General features: G+C 38.9%; 1 protein-coding gene across 6 annotated transcripts in view; it reads left to right on the top strand.

The window, feature by feature from the left end:
- The window catches only part of TNPO3 (transportin 3), a 104,019-nt gene that overhangs the window by 15,595 nt on the left and 64,701 nt on the right, over positions 1-23,723 (top strand). For 2 of the 6 annotated variants that reach the window (XM_071215268.1, XM_071215267.1), the window contains 2 exons: positions 10,362-10,458; positions 22,576-22,776. In XM_071215268.1, coding sequence (XP_071071369.1) covers positions 22,654-22,776 — 123 coding nt within the window. In that variant the 5' untranslated portion in view covers positions 10,362-10,458; positions 22,576-22,653. Of the gene's footprint in view, positions 1-10,361; positions 10,459-15,372; positions 15,677-18,290; positions 18,356-22,575; positions 22,777-23,723 lie in introns of those variants that run through there. The other 4 variants (XM_004463213.4, XM_071215266.1, XM_071215269.1 and 1 more) reach the window with 3 other exon arrangements.

Genomic DNA, 23,723 nt, shown 5'->3' with positions numbered 1-23,723 from the left:
ATTGTCCTCGGAATTCATATAAGCAGCTATCTGTATTTTAGTTTAGTTTAAAAAACAAAACCCAACTAGATAATAACATAATAAGCATTGCAAGATGAAAGTTATAATTTATATTAGGTTTAGTTGCCTAACACTCTTTTCCTTTTTCCAATTTCAGAAATACTGATAATATTTTAAAGTAAGCTCATTGCAGAAGAGACTCCCATTTTGGGGGATTTTGAGCTTCCATTTTTATCTTCAGATTTTAGCTAGGAAAATATTGAGTTTCTTCTCATTGCTAAAACAGAAAATATATATTTAAAACAAGGCAGAATCAAGTCCCCATCCTGGCAAGGCAAGTGAAGTTCTAAAAATAAAGGTTTTGTTTGAAAAATGTCTCATCCTCTCAGAATCTCTGTTTTCCTTATCTGTAAAGAACTGATATGCTTGTTCTCTGCTGCAACTGATTTTGTACCCCAAAATCAATATTTTGGATTCTGTTCTGACAGCTGCCCTCCAAACCTGTCAGTATCTCAGTTATCTAGTAAAAGAATAGACTTCATGCTTAAACAAAGAGATGTTGTAGAATTTTGAGATCATGATGTCTTGTCATTTCACTTCTTATTTAACAATTTATTAAGTGCCTATTATGGTCAAAAGTCTTATCTGTGTGCTTTGGAAGATACAGAAATAATTAAGGTTATCCTTCACTTTTGAAGAACTTACACTCTATTGGAAAGATGATAGGCCTAAGTAATTCCAATGCAGAAAAAATAGTAAGTTCAACATTTGAGCTGTCACAGTTTCAAGGGTACTATAGTAGTAAAGTATTCTTCCTAGAGACACTTTCTCCAAGTTGATTATGTTAGATTTATTTAGTTACATAAAAATGCAAACTAAAACTTGGATTTCTTTTATCCTGTAAAATCAGAATAATTGTGATTCTGTATTTGCCAACTTTTTTTCTCCTTGCATGAGTTATACAGCTATCAGTAAATCCTACACTAGCATTTAAAAACCTATCTGGAAAATTTTCGGGATTTCTGTAGTTCGCAGATACCAACATGAGAACTATTAGGTTATGAAAAGGTGTGACCTTGCAGTCTAATCAGGTGCCTATTAATAGAAACATTTGTGTTTGTCCATTTGTCATCGTTTTTGAAAATGCCTACTCTTTAACTACTTTATAAATAATTTAGAGATAACCCAGTATAACTAGCAGGACAATGTTTTCTTAGATATAGGAGATAATATAGATCTTATTTCCTGTTAGGTATATGTTTATTTGCTTAACATTAGGGTATCTGTCTCTCAGTTTATTCTAATTCATATTTTTACCTTTGGTTTCTAGTGGAGCCTTTTCAGTCTGACATCAGGTGTCAACATATGGTTCCTTTCCTTTTCTATTTTACCCATCTCCCATTCTTCTAATTCTTATGAATAGCCATCATTCCTTGTTTTCCCCTGAGACTCCAAAATTTATGTCTTTATTTTAATCTCATTTTTTCCTGTACATTGTTTCCAAGCTCTGCTTGAATTTCAGAGTTTTTGCTCCCATTTCCCAGCTTTCTTATTAGCTTGCTTTTCCCAGGGAGCAAGTTATTTTGCCTTTTAGTACTTTATTTTTCCTAGGATTAAAATATAGAAGATATTTCTGAAGGGTGTAAATATATACTTTAATAGTAAATGGGGGAGGGGGGTAAGGGGAGAGAAATAAAATCTTTAAAAAAAAAAAAAGAGTAAATGGGGAGGGGCGGCGGACTTGGCCCAGTGGTTAGGGCTTCCATGGAAAGAAAGTGCACCCTGCCTAAGAAGGCGCTGCCCACACGGAGAAATGACGAGAAATGAGACAACAAGATGACACAGCCGCTGACAACAACATAAGCGGACAAAGAAGATGCAGCAAATAGACACAGAGAACAGACAACCGGGGTGGGGGGGAAGGGGAGAGGAAAAAAAAAAAAACGGTAAATGGGGAAGCGGGCTTGGCCCAGTGGTTAGGGCGTCCATCTACCACATAGGAGGTCCGCGGTTCAAACCCTGGGCCTCCTTGACCTGTGTGGAGCTGGTCCACGTGCAGCGCTGATGTGCGCAAGGAGTGCTGTGCTATGCAGGGGTGTACCCCATGTAGGGGAGCCGCACGCACAAGGAGTGCGCCCTGTAAGGAGAGCCACCCAGTGCGAAAGAAAGTGCAGCCTGCGGAATGGCCCCGCACACAGAGAGCTGATGCAACAAAAAGAGACACAGATTCCCATGCCACTGACAACAACAGAAGCAGACAAAGAAAAACATCGCAGCAAACAGACACAGACCAGACAACTGGGACAGGAAGGGGGAAGGGGAGAGAAATAAATAAGTAAATCTTTAAAAAAAAAAAAGAGTAAATGTATTCCATTTGTGTATATGTAATAGTCTTACATTAAGTCGGTTGTTACAGCCATAAAGCTGAGTCAAGGAAGACAGTTTTTTCTCATTTTTCAGTTTTTACCTACTTAAGTAATATTAGGGAGAATTCTTTGAAAATGTAAAATACATGACAAATTGGTAGATGTGGTACTGATAATGACTATTGTTATTATTTCTAATAATTTAAGCTAAATTGTTTTCTTAGTTCTCCTATTACTTGGCATCTAGGGTATTTGGCATTTGCAGTCAGAGCTCTGTCAAAATTTCCTGCTTTGGCTTTTTTTTGGGGAGTGGGGTGGTTGATACCAATTTTATTTCTGTACTTTCCACATTTTATCATTTGTTTTCTGCTGGAAACATGATGGTAACCTGTCCATGGTTGGGAAGAAGTGCCTGTGAGGCCTGGCAGTGCTGCCGCCACATGCAACAAATGTTTAGACCGTGCCTACTTGTGCTTTTGTGATTCTGTGTTATCTTGGCTTTTTTCTTTCTTTTCTTCTGTACCTTCATCTCCTTGGGTGAAAGAACTTGCTTGGTATTTAATGTTCTTACCTTTCCATATGTGTATATGTGTGTGTATACATACACACACGTACATAATATTTCATCTGAGTATTCATTCACTTCCTGGCTCAACTTTTTCAACCTTCGATATTGATAATTTCCATATGTACATCTGTAGTTTTTATTACCCTCTTTGTGCTCAATTTCTAACCAATACATCTCCATTTAGAATTTTACCATTAGTACAAATTTGTCATACTAAAATAAGCTTACTCCCACTACCCCTAAACTTGCTATTTCGCTGCTATCCCCTATCTGCTAATAATATTACCATTTTTCTGACTTGATGTGTTGGTATAATCAGTGATGTCTAATTAATTTTTTTTCCTCTGTATTTTAGTTCCCCTAGTTTTTTGTTTTTGTTTTTTACTTTTTAAGAAATTTATTAAAGTATATCCACTCATTCATAAACATACATAAACAGTAAGTTTGTAGTAATACTTGTGAACTTACAAAACAAATATACATAACATCATACAGGGCTCTCATACCTCACCCTACCAACAATACCTTGCATTGTTGTGAAACATTTTTAGCTAATGATTAAAGAGCATCCTCAAAATATTACTTCTAACCAAAGTATCTTACATTTGGTGTATTTTTCCCCATCCCACCCTATTGCTATTACTATTATTTTATATCATTTATACATGAACATACATAAGCAATAAGTGTATAGTAAAAGTTGTGACCTTACAAAGCAAACATGCATAACATCATACAGGGTCCTGTATACAATATACCACCAAAACCTTGCGTTGTAGTGAGACATTTGTTACAAATTTTGGAAGAATATCATCAAAATCTTACTGTTAATTATAGTCCTTATCTTACATTTGTTGTATTTTTCCTCCAACCCACCCTATTATTATTTTTAAAATATATGACAGAAGCTGTAAATTTACAAAACAATCATGCGCATGTGCAGAATTCCAATACAACACTCTTCTGTGAATACATCACACCACGGTGGAGCATTTTTTTTAACAGATGATGAGATAATATCAGATTATTACCAGGTCCATAGTGTCTTTGATACACTTTTCTCATACTCCCCCATTATCAACACAATACATTTTTGGCATAATGCATGAATATAACAGTATTGCTGTTAATCACAGTCCATATATCACTCCAGTTGTATTTTTCCCATGCTTCTTCACATTTCCACCACCCTGCAATAGTGATGTACATCTGCTGTAGCTCACAAAGGACATATATACCATCAACCACAATTCTCATCCACTTCTGAATTTATTGTGTTATTCAGTCCCTAGATTATTCTCTAGCTTTCTGTCCATTGGCATATCCATACCTAGACTACCCTTTTCAGCCACATTCCCATTTTATAAACCAGCTGTTACTATAATGTTCCAACCACTCTATACATTTACACACTTTTACAGTAAAGTTAATTAAAACTTCCACATACATTAAATATCAGTAGTCCATTTCAGTCCTCCTCTTATCTCCTTTAAAAATCTACCGCCTACCACTAGGTCTTGAAGATATTTTCCTGCATTTTTTTCTAGAAGCTTTATGGTTCTTGTTTTTATGTTTCGGTTTTTTATCTATTTTGAGTTAATTTTTGTATAAGGTGTGAGATAAGGGTCTTCTTTTGGCTACGGATATCCATTTCTTCCAGTACCATTTGTTGAATGGATTGTTTTGCCTGAGCTGGGTGGGTTTGACAGGCTAGTCAAAAATCACTTGACCAGTAGTTGCTTCGGCAGCACGTATACTAAAAAAAAAAACAGCACTTGACCATAGATGTGAAGGTCTGTTTCTGAACCATCAATTCCCGTTTCATTGGTCTTTGTGTCTTTCTTTATGCCAGTACCATGCTGTTTTTACCACTGTAGCTAGGTAATATGATTTGAAATCCAGAAGTGAGAGTCCAGCTTTGCTTTCCTTTTTTAAGATGTATCTGGCTAAGATGTATCTGGCTTATCCTTCCAAATAATTTTTTTTTTTAAAGATTTATTTATTTCTCTCCCCTCCCTCCCCCCAGTCAGCTCTCTCTGTCCACTCGCTGTGCGTTCTTCTGCATCTGCTTGCATTATCTGGCAGCACTGGGAAACTGTGTCTCTTTTTTGTTGCATCATCTTGCTGCGTTAGCTCTCCCTGTGTTTGGCGCCACTCCTGGGCAGCTGCACTTTTTTCACGCAGGGCAGTTCTCCTTATGGGTGCCCTTCTTGCATGTGGGGCTCCCCTACACATGGGTACCCCTGTGTGGCACGGCACTCCTTGCTCTTGGCAGCACTGTGCATGGGCCAGCTTACCGCATGGCTCAGGAGGCCCTGGGGATTGAACCCTGGACCCCGCATATGTTAGACGGATGCTCTTCATCAGTTGAGCCATGTCTGCTTTCCCCCCCAAAAATGTGATGATCATGTTTTCCATTTATTTAAAAAATGCTGGTGGAATTTTTATCCAGATTGCATTGAATCTGTATATCAATTTGAGTAGAAGTGACACCTTTTTTTTTTTTTAGAATTGACATCTTAATGATATTTAGTGTTCCAATCTCAGTATGGAGTGTTCTTCCAGTATTTAGGTCTTTTTTAAAATTTCTTTTAAAAAGGAATTGTAGTTTTCTGAATACAAGTGCGTTACATCATTGGTTAAGTTTATTCCTAAATATTTGGGTTATATCTGTCATATTTTCTCACCACTCTTTTCACACTTTTAGTTACTTTTACTGATACAGTCTTCATTTCTAGATTCTCTTCCAAGCCTCTTTCCTGTCTTTTCTTTTCAGATTGTAGCATACCCTTTAGTATTTCATGCAAAGCTGGTCTCTTGGTTACAAAGTCTCTCAGTTTCTGTTTATCTGTGAATATTCTAAACTCACCCTCATTTTTGAAAGACAGTCTTGCCAGATATAAGATTCTTGGCTGCAAGTTTTCTCTTGCAGTATCTTAAATATATCATACCACCATTTTCTTGCCTCCATGGTTTCTGGTGAGAAATCAGCACTTAATCTTATTGGGTATCCCTCATCTGTTACGCATTGCTTTTCTCTTGCTTCTCTCAGAATTCTCTTTTTGTCTTTGGCATTTGACATTCTAATTAGTATGTAGTTGTTCTATTCAGATTTATTTGGATGGGAATATGCCGTGCTTCTGGGACATGGATATCTATGTCCTTCAGTAGGGTTGGGAAATTTTCTATCATTATTTCTTATAGTCCTTCTGCCTCTTTTCCCTTCTCTTCTCCTGGGACACCCATGACATGTATGTTTGCACATCTCGTGCTGTCATTTATTTCCCTGAGATCTTGTTCAAGTTTTTCTACTCTTTTCTTCATCTGTTCTTTTTTTGTAAGTTCCTTTTCAGAGGCCGTTTCTTCCCCCCACCGCCCCCCAAAGATTTATTTATTTTTCCCTCTTCCCCTCCTCTTACCTTGCTGTTTTTGCTGTCTGTGTTGTCGTCTTTTCTCATTTTCTCTCTTCTAGGATTCACCGAGATTCAATCCTGGAGACCTCTGATGAGGAGAGAGGTTCCCTGTCAATTGTTCCACCTCCGTTCCTGGTTTCTGCTCTGCTTCACTTTGATTCTCCCCTTGTTTCTCTTTTGAAGTATCATCATCTTGCTGTATGACTCATGTGAGCACTGGCTCATCATGCGGTCACTCTTGTGGGCACTGGCTTGCCATGCAGGCACATTTTCTCTTCTTTTTTTTTTTGTCTCTCCCCTTCCCCCCCAAGTTGTCTGTTCTCTGTGTCTGTTCGCTGTGTGTTCTTCTTTGTCCGCTTCTGTTGTAGTCAGCAGCATGGGAATCTGTGTTTTCTTTCATTGCGCCATCTTATTTGTGTCATCTCTCCGTGTGTGCGGCACCATTTCTGGGCAGGCTGAACTTACTTTCGCACTGGGCGGCTCTCCTTATAGGGCGCACTCCTTGCGCATGGGGCTCCCTTACACGGGGACACCCCTGTGTGGCAGGACACTGCTTGCACACATCAGCACTGCACGTGGGCCAGCTCCACACAGGTCAAGGAGGCCCGGGGTTTGAACTGCGGACCTCCCATGTGGTAGACGGACGCCCTAACCACTGGGCCAAGTCCGCTTCCCACTTTCTCTTCTTTTTCACCAGGAGACCCTAGGGATCAAACCAAGGTCCTCCCATATGGTAGGCGGAAGCTCTATCAGTTGAGCCACATCTGTTTCCCAAGAGGCCATTTCTTCAAGCTCATCAATGCTTTCTTTTGCCACCTCAAATCTGTTATTATATGATTCCAGTGTATTTTTAAATTTCATTTATTGCACCTTTCATTCCCATAAGATCTACTATTTTTCTTTGTATGCTTTCAAATTCTTCTTTGTGCTCACCCAGTTTCTTCTTAATATCCTTAATCTCTTTAGCCATCTCATTGAATTTATTAAGGAGATTTGTTTGAACATTTGTGATTAATTGTCTCAACTCTTTTATGTCATATGGAGGCTTATCTTGTTCCTTTAACTGGGCCATATCTTCCTGTTTCTTGGTGTAGATTGTGATTTTTTGTTGGTGTCTTGCTGGTTGTGTAGTAGGAGCCCAAGATGTAGTTTGTACTGTAAGCTGTGGAGGCTCAAGCTGCCCTCATTGCCCCAGGGACTGATGAAGGTTCTCCCAACTTTCTCCTTTGCAACAGGAAAGGACAAAGCTATAGCAGTGTGTAATAATCCAAATTGTGCAGGCCTAGGCTATAGTTGCCCAGAGAGACTGATGAAGCTTCGTGCGCCTTTCTCCCCTGCCTGTGGTGGGGGTGGAGCTGCTGGTGAGGGCAGCAGTCTATGCACTGCAGGTCCAAAATGACCACGGTTGCCCCGGTAGACTTCCAATTCAGTCCAGCTGAATGTTTCTGTAGTTACTGGGAGAGGCTGGTACAGTGCCATCAGCTTCCTCCCTGTCAGAGGTGGGACTGAAGCCTACGCTAGGGCTGCAGGCCAATCTGGGTAAAAGAAGCTGATCCCTACAGTCACTGTGATTTTTAAGCAGCCCATCTTCTCTTTATGCTGGGGGCGGAATTAAAGTGGTGGCTACCTGTTTCTTTCCCACTTATACAGGTTCAACCTTTAGCTGTTTTTACGGTCATACTTAGGCCAGCCAAATTTATTAATTACTAGCTGCAATCTGTGGCCAACTGTCTCTTCCTCCCTTGTTTTTTGGAAATGGAGCTTCCATCTCCAGCTACAGAATAGCTCCTGAGGTGGCTTGAGCCACCAGAGTAGGATGATCCCTGTCCTCCACTGCCTGTATTTTCCTGGACAGGCTGGCACAGGTCCCCCCAGGTTCCTCTTTGCTGAGTTGGTGGGGTTAGGGCTTAGGCTAGAGTTGCAATCTGATCTGGTTGGAAAGAAGCCTTTGCCTGCCAGCACTGTGATTTTCAGTCCACTTTGCTTCATGTGGGGGGTGGAGTTAAAATGATGGCTACTGGCCTCTTTCTGACTTGGACAGTTTCAGACTTTAGCTGTTCATAGGATTATACTTTAGCTCACTGAATTTATTAATCAGTAGCTGAAGTTAGTACCCAACCGTCTCTTCCTCTCCTGTTTTTGGCATGTGGAGCTTCCAGTTCCAGCTGTGAAATAGCTCCTGAGGCAACTTATGCTGCCAGTGGATGATGGGCACTGGCCTGCATGGCTTGGAGTACTCTATTTAGGAATCTTTTCTGCAGATGGGCAGTCTCCTTCTTCCATTCTTTCAGGAATGTTGCAGGATGCTCTTCTGGTCTCCTGGAGCCTCCCAGTGGTGTTGTCCCCACCCTCCCCCCAAGGTGTTTTAGATAGCTCTGGGTGATTACTAACTGCCCTGTAGCATGATCTGACTCTAGGAGCTCCTTACTCTTGCCACCATTTTGCTGTTTGTTCTCCCCTTGTTTTTCTTCTTGTAACAAGCTCTTCTTTTTCTCCTTAGCTTTTATCAGACTCTGTAACTATATATTTACTTGTTTATAGTCTTTCTCCCTGTGAGAATGATGTCTTTCATGAGGCAAGGGATCATGTCTATTCCATTTTCTGTTGTATTCCAAGTGCCTAGTACAATGCCTGGCCTATTTTAGACACTCAATAAATATTGAAAGAAAGAACTCATTTTGTTCCCTTATTAGTCTAGAACTATGCCATGTTCTGAAGTTTCGATGATTTCAAATGTGTCTTAAAATAAATTTTTCTACTTACAGAAAGAAAAATTTTTAAACTTTTAAATTGAAAGATAATTTACTTACATACAGTTTTTAGCAGTTTGATATGGTTATGAATTCCAAAAATAGATATTGGATTATATTTGTAATCTGATCTGTAACTGGGCCTGATTGAGTTATGATTAGGGCTTTGATTTTATTTTTATTTATTTATTTTAAAGATTTATTTATTTTATTTCTCTCCCTTTCCCTACCCCCCCAGTTGTCTGTTCTCTGTGTCTGTTTTGCTGCATGTTCTTCTTTGTCCACTTCTGTTGTTATCAGCAGCATGGGAATCTGTGTTTCTTTTTGTTGCGTCATCTTGTTGTGTCAGCTCTCCGTGTGTGTGGTGCCATTCCTGGGCAGTCTGCACTTTCCTTCGCGCTGGGCATCTCTCCTTACGGGGAACACTCCTTGCGTGTGGGGCTCCCCTACACGGGGACACCCCTGCGTGGCAGGGCACTCCTTGCGCACATCAGCACTGCTCATGGGCCAGCTCCACACGGGTCAAGGAGGCCTGGGGTTTGACCGGCGGACCTCCCATGTGGTAGACGGATGCCCTAACCACTGGGCCAAGTCTGCTTCCCTGATTAGGGCTTTGATTGGGCCACCTCACTAGGGCACCCATCAAGGGGTGGGGACTCAGATAAAAGACAAATGATAAAAGACATGGCAAAGGACAGAGTTGAGGGATTTTGATGTTGGAGTTGGATGCTGAAGCCTTAAGCTGGAGCCCCAGGAAGTAAGTTCACAGAGGAAAGAGAAACAAGCCCGGGGAAGTGAGACAGAGCCATTTGACTGATAGTCTACGGCTGACCTTGTAGAGAGAGGCAAAGCCTAGAGAGCCTCATAGTGTACAGCTGACCTTGTGGAGAAAACAGAGGCGCTGAGCCCAGAGGAACCAGGAAGCCCTGGCAGACGTCAGCAACCATCTTGCTCCAACTGTGGAAAAAGACTTTGGTGAAGGAAATAACTTGTGCTTTATGGCCTGGTAACTATCTGTAAGCTCCTACTCCAAGCTTACAGCTGGTTTTATGAAAACCAACCAATTTCTGGTATTTTGCATCAGCACCCCCTTGGCTAATACACGGTCTTACAAAATACTTACATGCAATCTTAGGTGTATAGCTTAATTGCCTTTTTTTTTTTTTAAAGTACTGGGACCTCATATGTGGTAAGCTGGTTCTCAACCACTGAGCCATATTAGCTCCGCTGAGTTCATGTATTTGTTGTTTGTCCTTGTTTCTAGGAGGCACCAAGAACCGAACCTGGGACTTTCCATGTGGGAAGCAGGTGCTCAACCACTTGAGCCACATCTACTCCCTGCTTAGCGGCTTTTTAGTTAGGTATACATTTGTGTACTTATTAATCATATCAAGGAATAGAACATTTCCAGTACTCAAATGGGTTCCTGTATGCCTGTTTCCAATGCATTATCCCCTCCTTCCCAGCAAGCACTGTTCTGACTTCTATCACCATATATTAGTTTTGTCTGTGTTTTCTCTTAATAGCAATTTTCCTGATACAATTCATATATCCTACAATTCACTCTTTAAAGTGTACAATTCAGTGGCTTTTAGTATATTCTTGGAATTGTGCATCCATCACCACAGTCAATTGTAGAACATTTTCACATAAAAATGAAACCCCAATTTCCATCTCCTTCACCTCAGCTCTACCTCTGTTTCTGTGAATTTGTCTCTTGTGGGCATTTAAATAAATGGAATCATGTAATATGTGGTCATTTCACTGACTTCTTTCACTTAGTGTAATGATTCAAGATTCCTCCATATTGTATATCATGTCTTTTTATGGCTAAATAGTAGTCCATTGTATGGATATACCACATTTTATTTATCTTTTCATCATTTAATGGACATTTAGGTCATCTCCACTTTTGGATTGTTATAATGCTGCTATGAACGTTTGAGGACACGTATCTGAATCAATAGATGTTTTCATTTCTCTTGGGCATATGCCTAGGAGTAGAATTGTTGAGTTGTATTGTAACTTTATGTTTATCCTTTTGAGGAACTGTTTCACATAGTGGCTATACCAGTTTATGATTCTACCAACAGTGCATGTGAGGATTCTTAACATTCTTGCCAAGATTTCTGTGTCTTTTTTTTTTCCTTAAAGATTTATTTATTTATTTTATTTCTCTCCCCTTCCCGCCCCCCCAGTTGTCTGCTTTCTGTGTCCATTCACTGTGTGTTCTTCTGTGTGCACTTGTATTCTTGTCAGCGGCACCCGGAATCTGTGTCTCTTTTTGTTGCATCATCTTGCTGCGTCAGCTCTCTGTGTGTGTGGTTCACTCGTGGGCAGGCTGCACTTTTTTGCACAGGGCATCTCTCCTTATGGGGCACACTCCTTGCGCGTGGGGCTCCCCTACTTGGGGGACACCCATGCAAGGCACAGCACTCCTTGTGCGCATCAACACCACACTTGGGCCAGCTCACCACATGGCTCAGGAGGCCCTGGGTTTGAACCCTGGACCTCCCATGTGGTAGGCGGATGCTCTGTCAGTTGAGCCAAATCCACTTCCCGTGTGTCTTTTTAATTATACCATCCTAGTAGGTGTAAAGTGGTATCTCATTGTAGTTTTGATAAGCGTTTCCTTGATGACTAATGATGTTGATCATCTTTTCTTGAGGTTAAGTCCTTTGCCCATTATTAAATTGGGGTGTTTGTCTTTTTGTTGTTGAGTTGTAGCAGTTCTTTATATACCTGGATATTAAGTTTTTATTGGATATATGATTTGCAACTATTTTTTCTAGTTGCCTTTTAGCTTTCTTGATAATGTCCTTGATCCATTTTGAGTCAATTTTTGTGTATGGTATGAGCTGGGGGTCCAATTTCATTCTTTTGTTATTTATTTTTTAACATACAAATCAGTTTTATTGATACATATTAATAAAGCATACAATTCATCCAAAGTGTACAATCAGTGGTGTTTGGTATAATCACATAGTTGTGCATTCATCACTTTCATCATTAGAGCATTTTCTTTATTTCAGTAATAACAAAAAATATAAAACAGACAAACCAGAAAATTCTTCTCAATCTCTCTGTGCTTCTCCTACTGACATAGCTGCTATTTCTGGCAGTTCTTGCATAATTGTTTACTTATTAAGCAGTTATATTGAGATATATTCACATACCATATCATCTATCCAAAGTGTGTAATCATTGGCTTTTAGTATAATCACAATGTTGTGCATTCATCACCACAGAACATTTTAGAACAGTTCATTATTCCAAAAAGAAAAACTCCACATCCCTTAGCAGTCCTTTCTAAGCTCTACATAACCATTAATCTAGTTTTATCTTTATAACTTGATTTATACATTTTATATGAGTGGAATCATGCAGTATATAGTACTTTGTGTCTGGTTTCTTTAACTTACCATAATGATGTTTTTTGTCTGATACTAACATCTTGTAGTATTAACATACATTTATTCAGTTTCAAAGAAAACTGGGGAAAGCAGATGTGGCTCAAGAGGTTGAATGCCTGCTTCCCACATGGGAGGTCCTGGGTTTAGTTCCCAGTGCTTCCTGGAAGCATATAAACAACAAGCAAACAAATGAGGAAGCCAACTCAGGGGAGCCGATGTGGCTCGGTGGTTGAGTGCCAGCCTCCCACATATGAGGTCCCAGGTTCAGTTCCTTGCCCCAGTACCTCAAAACAAACAAACACACAAAAAAGAAAACTGGTGTTATATGTTACCTATATTCATATTTCACATGCGGTTTTACTATGCTGTATAGTTCCATGGTGCATTTTTTTGGCTTTCCTTTTAGTAAAGTACATGACCTTAGACTTTCCCCTTAAACCAGTTATACACACATAATAGTACTGCTAGTTACAAACATTATGTTGGGCTTTCACGTTTTCTATTCATTAATACACACCTTTTTTTTTTTTTTTTTTTTTTTACCAATTCTGCACAATTTAACCTTCAGCTTTCCATTCTCTAACCTCATTCTGTTTTCTGGTGACCCATATTCAAGTTTTTCTCCATGAGATTACACAATATATTTAGTTCATAGTGGCGCAGTCATACAGTAATTGTCCTTTTGTCTCTGGCTTTCTCCACTCAATATAATGTCCTCCAGATTCATCCATGTTGTCTTATGTTTCATGGCTTCATTTCTTCTTACAGCTGCATCATATTCCATCATGTGTATACACCACAATTTTTGTCAGTTCATTGCTTGATGGACACCTGGGTTTCCAACTTTGGCAATCATTGATAATACTTCTGTGTACATCGGTGTGCAGATGTGTGTTCATGTCACTGTTCTCAGTTCTTTTGGGTAAATGCCCAATAGTGGTATTGCCAGATCACGTGGCAGCTCCATATTAAACTTCTTTAGGAACTGCCAAACAGTCCTCTACAGTGGCTGTACCATTCTGCATTCCCCACCTACAGTGAATAAGTATTCCTATCTTTCCACATCCTCTCCAACACTTGTAGTTGTGTCTTTTTAATAGTGGCCATTCTAATAGGTGTGAAATGATACCTCATTGTAGCTTTGATTTGCATTTCCCTAATCGCTAGTGATGTAGGACATTTTCTCTCTCTTTTTTATGCCATTTGTATTTCTTGTTTTTTTTTTTCATTTATTTTTATTCCCCCCCCCCCTCCAGTTGTCTGCTCTCTTGTATCTATTTGCTGTGTGTTCTGTGTCTCCTTTCATTCTCGGTGGAACCGAAAATCTGTGTCTCTTTTTTGTTGAGTCACCTTGCTGCATCAGCTCTCCGTGTGTGCGGTGCCACTCCTGGGCGGGCTGTGCTTTTTTTGCACAGGACGGCTCTTCTTGCGGGGTGCACTCCTTGTGTGTGGGGTTCCCCTGCATGGGGAACACCTCTGCGTGGCATGACACTCCTTGTGCATGGCAGCACTCTACATGGGCCAGCTTACCACATGGGCCAGGAGGCCCTGGGTTCGAACCCTGGACCTCCTATATGGCAAGCGGATGCTCTCTCGATTGAGCCACATCTGCTTCCCTGTATTCTTCTTTGGACAAATGTCTATTCAAGTCTTTTGCCCATTTTTTAGTCTTGTGATTTGTCTTTTTATTGTTGAGTTGTAGCATCTCTTTCTATATCATGGATATTAAACACCCTCATCAGTATGTGATTTCCAAGTATTTTCTCCCATTGAATCGGCTGTCTTTTCCAAAACCCTTTGACAGTCATGTGAGGTGCAAGTATTTATTTTGAGGAGACCCCATTCATCTATTATTTTCTTTTTTTTTTTTTCAGATTTATTTATTTATTTATTTAATTTCCCCCCCTCCCCTGGTTGTCTGTTCTTGGTGTCTATTTGCTGCGTCTTGTTTCTTTGTCCGCTTCTGTTGTCGTCAGCGGCACGGAAAGTGTGGGCGGCGCCATTCCTGGGCAGGCTGCTCTTTCTTTTCACGCTGGGCGGCTCTCCTCACGGGCGCACTCCTTGCGCGTGGGGCTCCCCTACGCGGGGGACACCCTTGCATGGCACGGCACTCCTTGCGCGCATCAGCACTGCGCATGGCCAGCTCCACACGGGTCCAGGAGGCCCGGGGTTTGAACCGCGGACCTCCCATGTGGTAGACGGACGCCCTAACCACTGGGCCAAAGTCCGTTTCCCTATTATTTTCTTTTGTTGCTCATGCTTTGGGTGTAAGGTACAAGAGACCACCACCAATCACAAGATTTTATCTAGTTTTATCTAATTTGTTGGTGTGTAACTGGCCATATTACCTTAATATAAATCCTTTTTACTTCTATGAGAATGATAGTCATTTCTCCCCTTTCATTTCTGATTTTAGTTTTTTGTGCCTTCTGTTTTTATCTTTGTCATTGACTAAAATTTTGTCAGTTTTATCAAACTTTTCCAAGAAACAGTATTTTGTTTTGTTCTCTGTTTTTCTATTAATACTTTCTATTTCATTTCTGCTTTCATCTTTATTATGTCCCTCTTTCCTCTAGCTTTGGGTTTAGTTTGCTCATCTTTTTCTGCTTCCTCAAGGTATGAGATTAGAACAGGGGTTCTTAACAAAGGGTCTGTGAGCTTGAATTTACATTAAAAAAAACTATTCCTATGGGGGCATGTTGATGCATGTATGATATATTTATTAAATAATACACAGTATAGTGTGGTGTTAGTAAGGGGTCGATGGTTTTCACCTGACTGGTAAAGATGCCCATGGAACAAAAAAGGTTACAAACCCTTGGGTTAAGTTAGACTACTGATTGAGGTCTTTTTTTTTTTTAGGTACCCGGGGCCAGGGACTGAACCTCAGGACCTCCTAGATGGGAATCCAGTGCTCAACCTCTGAGCCACATTGGTTTCCCTCAGTTGGTTTTTGTTTTTGTTTTTTTTTTCTTCTGCCTATCCTGCCTGTTGTTTGTTCTTGTCTCTTCAAGAGGTGCTGGGAACTGAACCCGGGCCCTCCCATGTGAGAGGTGGGAGCACAACCGCTTGAGCCACATCTGCTCCCTCTTCTTTTTTAATGTAAATGCTAGCAGCTATAAATTTCCCTGTGAGGACTGCCTTTGCTGCATCCCATTAAGTTTTGGTATGTTGTGTTTTGTTTGTGTCTTTGTTTTTTTTAGCAGCATTATTATGTGCCTAAATCTAGTTTTCAATCTTTAGGATTTTGTTGGGCTTCTTAAATTCTGGGTTGACGTCTTTTATCAGTTGAAGTTTCTCAGTTATTAGCTTAGATACAGCTTCTGCCCTCTTCTCTTTTGTGGCATTTTAGTTATGTGCATGTTAGACTTTTTCACTATGTCCTATATGTCAGTTTTATTCTTTTCATTCTTTTCATTATTTACATCCTTTTTAGTCCTTGTTCTTCAGTCTTGCTATGTTCTTTTGACCTCTTTTCTTTTCTTTTTTTAAAGATTTATTTTATTTATTTCTTTCCCCTTCCCCACCCCGCCAGTTGACTTTTCTCAGTGTCCATTTGCTGCATGTTCTTGTTTTTGTCTGCTTCTGTTGTCAGCGGCACGGGAATCTGTGTTTCTTTTTGTTGCATCATCTTGCTGCGTCAACTCTCAGTGTATGCGGTGCTACTCCTGGGCAGGCTGCACTTTCTTTCGTGCTGGGCAGCTCTCCTTATGGGGCACACTTTTTGTGCGTGGGGCTCCCCTACGCTGGGGGCACCCCTGTGTGGAACGGCATTCTTTGTGCACATCAGTACTGCGCGTGGGCCAGCTCTACACGGGTCAAGGAGGCCTGAGGTTTGAAGCGCGGACCTCCCATGCGGTAGATGGAGGCCCTATCCACTGGGTCAAGTCTGCTTCTTTTGACCTCTTTTCTTGTGTAGTAAGCTTTTCTTTGATTGTCTGGTTTCAGTTTAACCCTTCTAAATTGTATTCTTAATTTCATTTATTGTACATTTTAGTTCTAGGATTCTGATAGATTCTTTTATATTTTGTTTTTTAGATTTTAATGGAAATTCTTCAATTTTGTCTTCTGATTCCTTGAATGTTAAATCATCTATTTTTTTCCCCATCTTTTTATTTTGAAAAATTCCATAACTTGAAAGAATTGTACAGAGAACACCTTTATACCTTTCTTTCCCATTTGACAGTGCCCTTTTTGCTTTCTCTGACTCCCTTTGTCTCTGTTTTTTGAGTTTTTGTTGACTGTTTGGAAGTAAATTGTAAACCTTATAACGTTTAATACCTTAGCATTTCAACATGTTCTCCTTAGTACAAGGATCTTCCTCTAAATTAAAAATTACTGTCTATCAAAAGAAATTTAATATTGATGTGGTATATTATCTAATATACAGTTCATATGCAAATTCTTTACCAATTGTTTCAGTTATAAATTTTTAACTTTTTTTTTTCTAATTCAGAATTTAATCAAGGATAATGTGTTTCTTCTAGTTGCTGTATTTCATTAGGTCCCTAGGGTATTTTTTTTTTTCCTTTTCTTTCATGGTATTGATAATAGAAAACAAATGCAGGCCCATTTTTGCTTTTAATATGCCTCACTATTTTGATTTGTCAGGTTGTTTTCTCATTATTGCATTTAGGTTAAACATTTTTTGCACGTAATTGATGGATCATCCTTTTCAATAATACATTGCATTAGAGTCACATAATACCTGTTTGTCACACTATTAATGGTAAGCTTTATCACTTTGGTTAAGCCATCACAGTTATTTTAAAGTCTTTGATAGTTCCATTTTCTAGCTAGGTTATTTTCTATTGCCTGCTTTGTTTATTTCTTTGTTTTCTGGTTTTCTAGTCCTTTGTTTGATAGATGCTGGATATTGTTTATGAAAATCTGAAGAGATAATAAATGATGTCTTCCTCCTGAGATTATCTTCTTCTGTTTCTAGCAGGTCTTTATAATAGGGCATGAGTAGATTCTAAGCTGGTTTTTGGTCATTTTAAGGAGTGATCTAGTTCTTGTTTCCTTTACTAGATCCTAATTGAAAGTGTGGAGTATTTATCAGGATTCCTCTTCCTTAGAGGACTCTGAATTCCAATTTTCATTTCTTTAGTCTTGTGAGGCTACCAAAAAGTTCTTCACCTTCTCAGTCTGTTATCTTCTGCTTTCAAAAAGGCAGATGCCTTGAGAGGAAAAGTGGAGCCAAATTAATTGGGCTGAACTGTTTTCTTCCATTCTCTTCTAGACATCTGTGGCCTTTAACCTTACAGTCTTGGAATTTTTGAGCTCTTCAAACAGGTCCTTCGTTAGTGTTTAATTCACCTTTTCTAGTTGTTTTTAGTGGGAGAATTGATCCAATACCAGCTAGTCTGTTAACCAAAGTTGAAACACGTGATAAATGCTGTGAGCCAAATAGTTTTATTGCTCAGACAACATATATAGTATACCCTGACCCCTGTGTGTTGCTAAAAATAAAAAATGTGTATAAAAATGTATAATTTAAATTTTTATAAAAATGTTCTTGCTTTACATAGATCTGTATTTTATTTTATTAATTTTATTGTATATCTTGGAAATTTTTCCATATTAGGAGTACAAATCCATCTCTTTAAGGTAATTCTAAAGGACATGGTAAAAACTAAAAAAGGTATTTAAACATTAAAAGTGCTTGAAAAATACATCTCCTTTACACCCCTATCTCCAAATTTTATTAAATTCCCACAGGCAAGTGGGTTTTTTTGGTTTTGTTTTGGTTCTCTCCATTTTTTTTTTTTTGAGGTACTGGGTTGGGGATTGAATCCAGAACCTCGTATGTAGGAAGCCAGCAGGCAGCCACTGTGCCACATTGGTACCTTGAGTTGATTTTTTTTTTGGGGGGAGGGGGGTTACCGGGAACTGAATCTGGGACCTCCCATGTGAGAAGTGGGCACTCAATCATTTGAGCCACATCTGCTCCCTCTCCCCTTCGTTTTGAGATCTCTGCTTGTAAATAAGTAGAAGTGTTGAAGTTAGAACTATAGTTAACCAAAAATAATACTGATCTATATGACAAGATGTATTATGGATTTATCTTGTGTGTTTCCTGCTTCAGGCATGGAATCAGCCATTTCTTCAAGGAGCCCTGGTTTCTTTTAGTGAGAAATTGAACTTAGAGATCATAAAGTGGGCACCACGATTGCCCATTGTTACCAGGTTCAATATCATATCTAGGGCTTTCAGTGGGTAGAGCTAGGAAATTTTATTTATTGATTGATACATGTATATATGTGTGTATATGTAGATAGAAATAGAAATAATTGATATATAAGTAATATTTATTTCAAGGTAAAATACCTCATGAATTCATATAAATACTTCTAATTCAAATTCACTCTTACAAGGTTTTAAACTTAAGCTTTTCATTTTATTTCTTACACATGAGAATATAAATTATCAAGGACACAGATGGTTGGTAGAGTTAGAATATCCTGTATTCATTTACTTATCCCACTTTAACAAACAGCTTCAGACTAACAATGCTGACACTACCACCACCAAGATACATTCTGAAAACAGTTAAATTTACTGTTGCATATGCTCTACCCTTTTTCTTCCATTCTTTAATAGTTATGCTGTATCTACAGTTATACCATGTAATCATAATATACCATCTGTGGCAGTTTGATATGGTTATGAATTCCAAAAATAGATATTGGATTATGTTTGTAATCTAGTCTATTCCTGGACATGATTAAGTTATGATTAGGGCTTTGATTAGGTCTGTGTCAGTAGGGCGTTGAGTCCCCACCCCTTGGTGTGTGGGGACTTGTAGATAGAAGGCATGGCAAGGGACGGAGTTGGAAGGTTTATGATGTTGGAGTTTGATCCTCAAGCCTTAAGCTGGAACCCGGGGAAGTAAGCTCACATAGAAAACAGAAGCAAGCCCTGGGAAGAAAGGGGACCCTAAACCCAGAGAGAAGCAAGACCCTGGAAGAGAAAAACCCAGGAAGCCTGAACCCTCGCAAACTTTGGCAGCCGTCTTGCTCCAACACGTGAAAGTAGACTTTGGTGAGGAAAGTAACTTATGCTTATGGCCTGGTATCTGTAAGCTCCTACCCCAAATAAATACCCTTTATAAAAACCAACTGATTTCCGGTATTTTACATCAGCACTCCTTTGGCTGACTAATACACCATCTTTCTCTCTCTACCCTCTCCCCCGCCTTTTAATCCTCTGCTTACTGTTGTTTTTGTAACTATGTGTTTAATATTTACCAACAGTCTTTATCATTCTCATCATTTTGGTTGTCTGCAGCTCAGTTTGTAGCAGATTCTTTAGGAAAGGTTTCTGGGACCAATAATCTGAATTCTTGCGTGTAATAGCTGGTGACTTTTATACTTGAAAATCAGTTTGATATAAAATCTGTCACATTTCTTAGAGTATCTTCAATGTGTTATTCCATTTTCCTCTGTGCTGAAGTATTAAGTTCAACATAGGTGGCAATCTAATTTTCTTTCACTTATAAATCACTTGTTTGTAAAAATCTATTGTCCAAATGATTTTATTCTTTTTTGTGACTATATTAATTTTCCTAGATTATGTCTGTGTATTGGTTGTTTTGGGTTGTATTCCCAATAAAGAGCTTCCTTGTCTGTTGTTTACAAATATAGATATTTGTTGAGATTACCTGGCTTTGTTTCCCTTTCCTTTTCTTCCTTTGACTCAATTTTACTGGTCCTGTGTAATTTTGATTCTGTTCATAGCAGTTTCACCTCAGTTTGGGGCCCTGTACTGGCTATTCAGTTTTAAGAGTTTATGGAATGTAGGCTGTTCCTCATCCCTTTTAGACTTTATCTGGACCTATTCTTCTCACCTACTATTGGATTGGGTAAAACATCTTCCATTTTCAGCTGCCCTCAGATTGACTCCTTGTGCTTCCCAGGGATACCTACCTATTGGCTCTTCTTGTGTTTTTTTTGTTCATAGATCTGTTCAGTACTCTGTTCCCCTCTGCTTCTGCTTTCACTGAAGCTGAAACCACATTAGTTTTTGTAGATTTTCCTGGTTTGTCCCCATATCTTGCTTGTATTTTGGGATTCTTAGAGATAATCTTGTCACCTAGTTTTGTTGTAATATTGTCAAAATTAGATTTTTGGTTTCACTATCTAGTTGTTCTCTTTTTACTGAGATCATTTATAGTATTCCAAAACTTCTAGAATCCTTTAGCTATTATTTTTAAAAACATTGGTTTGAACAGAGTAAGGATATTTTGATAGAATATTAAGTCATAGATGTGCTTGGTTTACTGGTTAGATAGTAAGGGACTAAAAACTATGTGACTAGAATTCCTTTTTTACTTGAGAGGAAAATTGGTGTTATTAGTGTACATTAATTCATTAAACATTCATTTCTGAAACACTGCTCGAGCTAAAAAGAAAAAAAAATAAAAATATATCATATCTGGAAGGAAATTAATGCATTGTGCTTACTCTCCCCCAACTTATTATTGCACTGAAAGCTAAGTTTCATGTCAGAAAAACCTGTAATTGTTGAATTCAGGGTCTACTATTTTCAGTTTGTACTTATGCAGGTATTTATGTATCTTAATTTATCTCCCTTTAGTGCTCTAACTTCTTAGGAATTTGGCTAGCTATAACTATATGATCTCTCTTCACACCTGGCTCTATTACTACTAAATTGGGATTGAAGTTGCCAGTCCATTTTAGCCTTCTACAATGAAAAGGCAGTTTGATATAGAATTGGATTTGAATTTTCAGTCATTAATTAGTCATTATGTACTCCAAAATTTTGTTCCCAAAGCTATCTTTCTAATTAGGGCTCCCTTTTAAAACCTGACTAGCTGTTAGAGACAAAATTCTATGCTTTTGTTCTTTTTATTACTTCCATAAATAAGTTTATTTTCTCTGGTATAAATGAGCATGGTAACATGTATAGTACTTTGCCAAATATAAATACATCTGAAAAAAATTAAAGCATGTGAAGTACGCACTTGGGGCAAAATAGTTCATCTGAGACGAACATGAAATATATTCTTCTACTTACAAATATATTAAGCTAACATCCAGACTCAATTCAAAGAGTGAATAAAACTTATTTCACATGGAAAAATAGAAGAAACATACATCCTGTAGATTAGGGTTGGGATTTATACAATGAAATTTTAGTAGTATAAGTTTGGGGACATTTTCTTTTGCCCTTTCTCTTATACAATTACTGATTCTAACCAGGAAGATTAGAACTGTCAGTGCAGTTAATATCCTTCACACCTTCCTAAAATGAATCAGAGATTTTGGATTATAGTTTTGTTGAACAGGGCCCATAATAATGTAGTTTGAAGTGTTGGCTAAACTGGTAGGTAATATTTAGCTTGTCTGAGTTTTCTTTCATTATACTTTGATCTAAATATGTTTATAGATGTGTTGAGGTTGGTTGTGTGGCATTAAAATTATTTAGAAAAGTAGTCTTGGGAAGTAGATGTGGCTCAGGCAACTGGGCTCCTGCCTACCACATGGGAAGTTGCTGGTTTGGATCCCTGTGCCTCCTAAAGTAGACAGCAAGCTGGCATAACAGGCAGGTACAGCAAGCTGATACAACAAGAGACACAAAGAAGAAAAAACATAATTAAAGACACAACAAAGCAGGGAGCAGAGGTTCCCGGTACCTCCTAAAGAAAATGAGCTGACACAACAAGATGACGCAATGAGATGTGGGGAGGATAAACATAATGAGAGACCCAACAAAAGCAGGGAGTGGAGGTGGCTCAAGCAATTAGGTACCTCCCTCCCGCATCAGAGGTCCTGGGTTTGGCTCCTGGTACCTCCTAAAGAAACAAGGAAGATGAACAGATACACAAGTGAAAAACAATACTTGTTTGGGGAGAAATAAAAAAAAGAAAAAAAAATAGTCTTTAAAATTTATTTGTATGGGAAGCTGATATAGCTTAGTGGTTGAATGCCATTTTCCCACATAGGCGGTCCCAGGTTCAATCCCTGGCCCTGGTACCTAAAAAACAAACAAACAAAAATGCTTTACATTAAAAAAAAATCTTTTGTCTGATCTGCTTTTCAGGTTCATGCATGGGAGATTTCAGACCAGTTGTTACAGATCCGGCAGGATGTGGAATCATGCTATTTTGCTGCACAGACCATGAAAATGAAGATTCAGACCTCATTTTATGAGCTTCCTACAGACTCTCATGCTTCTTTACGGGACTCATTGCTAACACATATCCAGAACTTGAAAGATTTGTCACCTGTCATTGTAACGCAGGTAAATCCTTTGCTCTCATTAGGAAAAATTGTTAAGACTCATTGGATTTATCTTTATTTTGATCGATATTTTTAGGCTGTATGAGATAATGTTAACTTTATTACAGACTCAGTGCTATTATCTTATAAGTGGATAGAAAGTGAAAATTTAAATTTTTTGTACTATTGGTTTCAAACTCACTGAAATATCGAAAAGGGGAAGGTAGGTATATGTTTTCCCAGGCACACATCTCTCTCCTTTTATTAAAATTGCAGGTGATAAAAACTCTGTGTTATGCTGAGTGAGAGGTCTATGTAATTGCCTTTTCTTTGAATCCTTTCTGGGCTGACTGGCTAGTAAGTCTCATGAATGACAACAGGGCAACTAGAGCAACTGGCCTTTCCCTCTTAGAGAGATCATTAGAAGGGAACTGGAAGCTTTAGTGAATTCATAATCACATAATCATAGAAATGCCATTGAAAAGGAAGCTTTTCTTAGACTTCAAGATGAGAAATGGAAAGAGAAGGGAAATGACAATCCGTTTCTTGAAGAGTAAGTCACAGGTCTGATCTTGTCAGTAGGCTTTCGCCTTTTTTTTTTTCCTTAAAGTCTTTACTGTGAGACATGATTGAAAACTTTACAGATACACATGGAAAAATAAGACATGATCACAATCAAGTGAAGACCACCTAACCAGGGAGTTTAAATGCCTTGTCAGCTAATATAGAAGCTGAAGTACTGGGAGTGAGGAGTGAGACTTGCTGAAGGACGTAGAGAAACGGAACTAATATTCCTCTCCTTCTTCCTCACCCTCTCCTTCAACAGAATCCACACCAACCTCATAATCCTTCTCAAGGGCAACCAGGTCCTCACGAGCCTCAGAAAATTCCCCTTCCTCCATTCCCTCACCCACGTACCAGTGAACAAAGGCATGCTTGGCATACATCAGGTCAAACTTGTGGTCCAGG

The sequence above is a fragment of the Dasypus novemcinctus genome, chromosome 5, assembly GCF_030445035.2.
Source record: "Dasypus novemcinctus isolate mDasNov1 chromosome 5, mDasNov1.1.hap2, whole genome shotgun sequence".
Classification (NCBI taxonomy): domain Eukaryota; kingdom Metazoa; phylum Chordata; class Mammalia; order Cingulata; family Dasypodidae; genus Dasypus; species Dasypus novemcinctus.
This window is presented reverse-complemented; position numbering and strand designations above follow the sequence as displayed.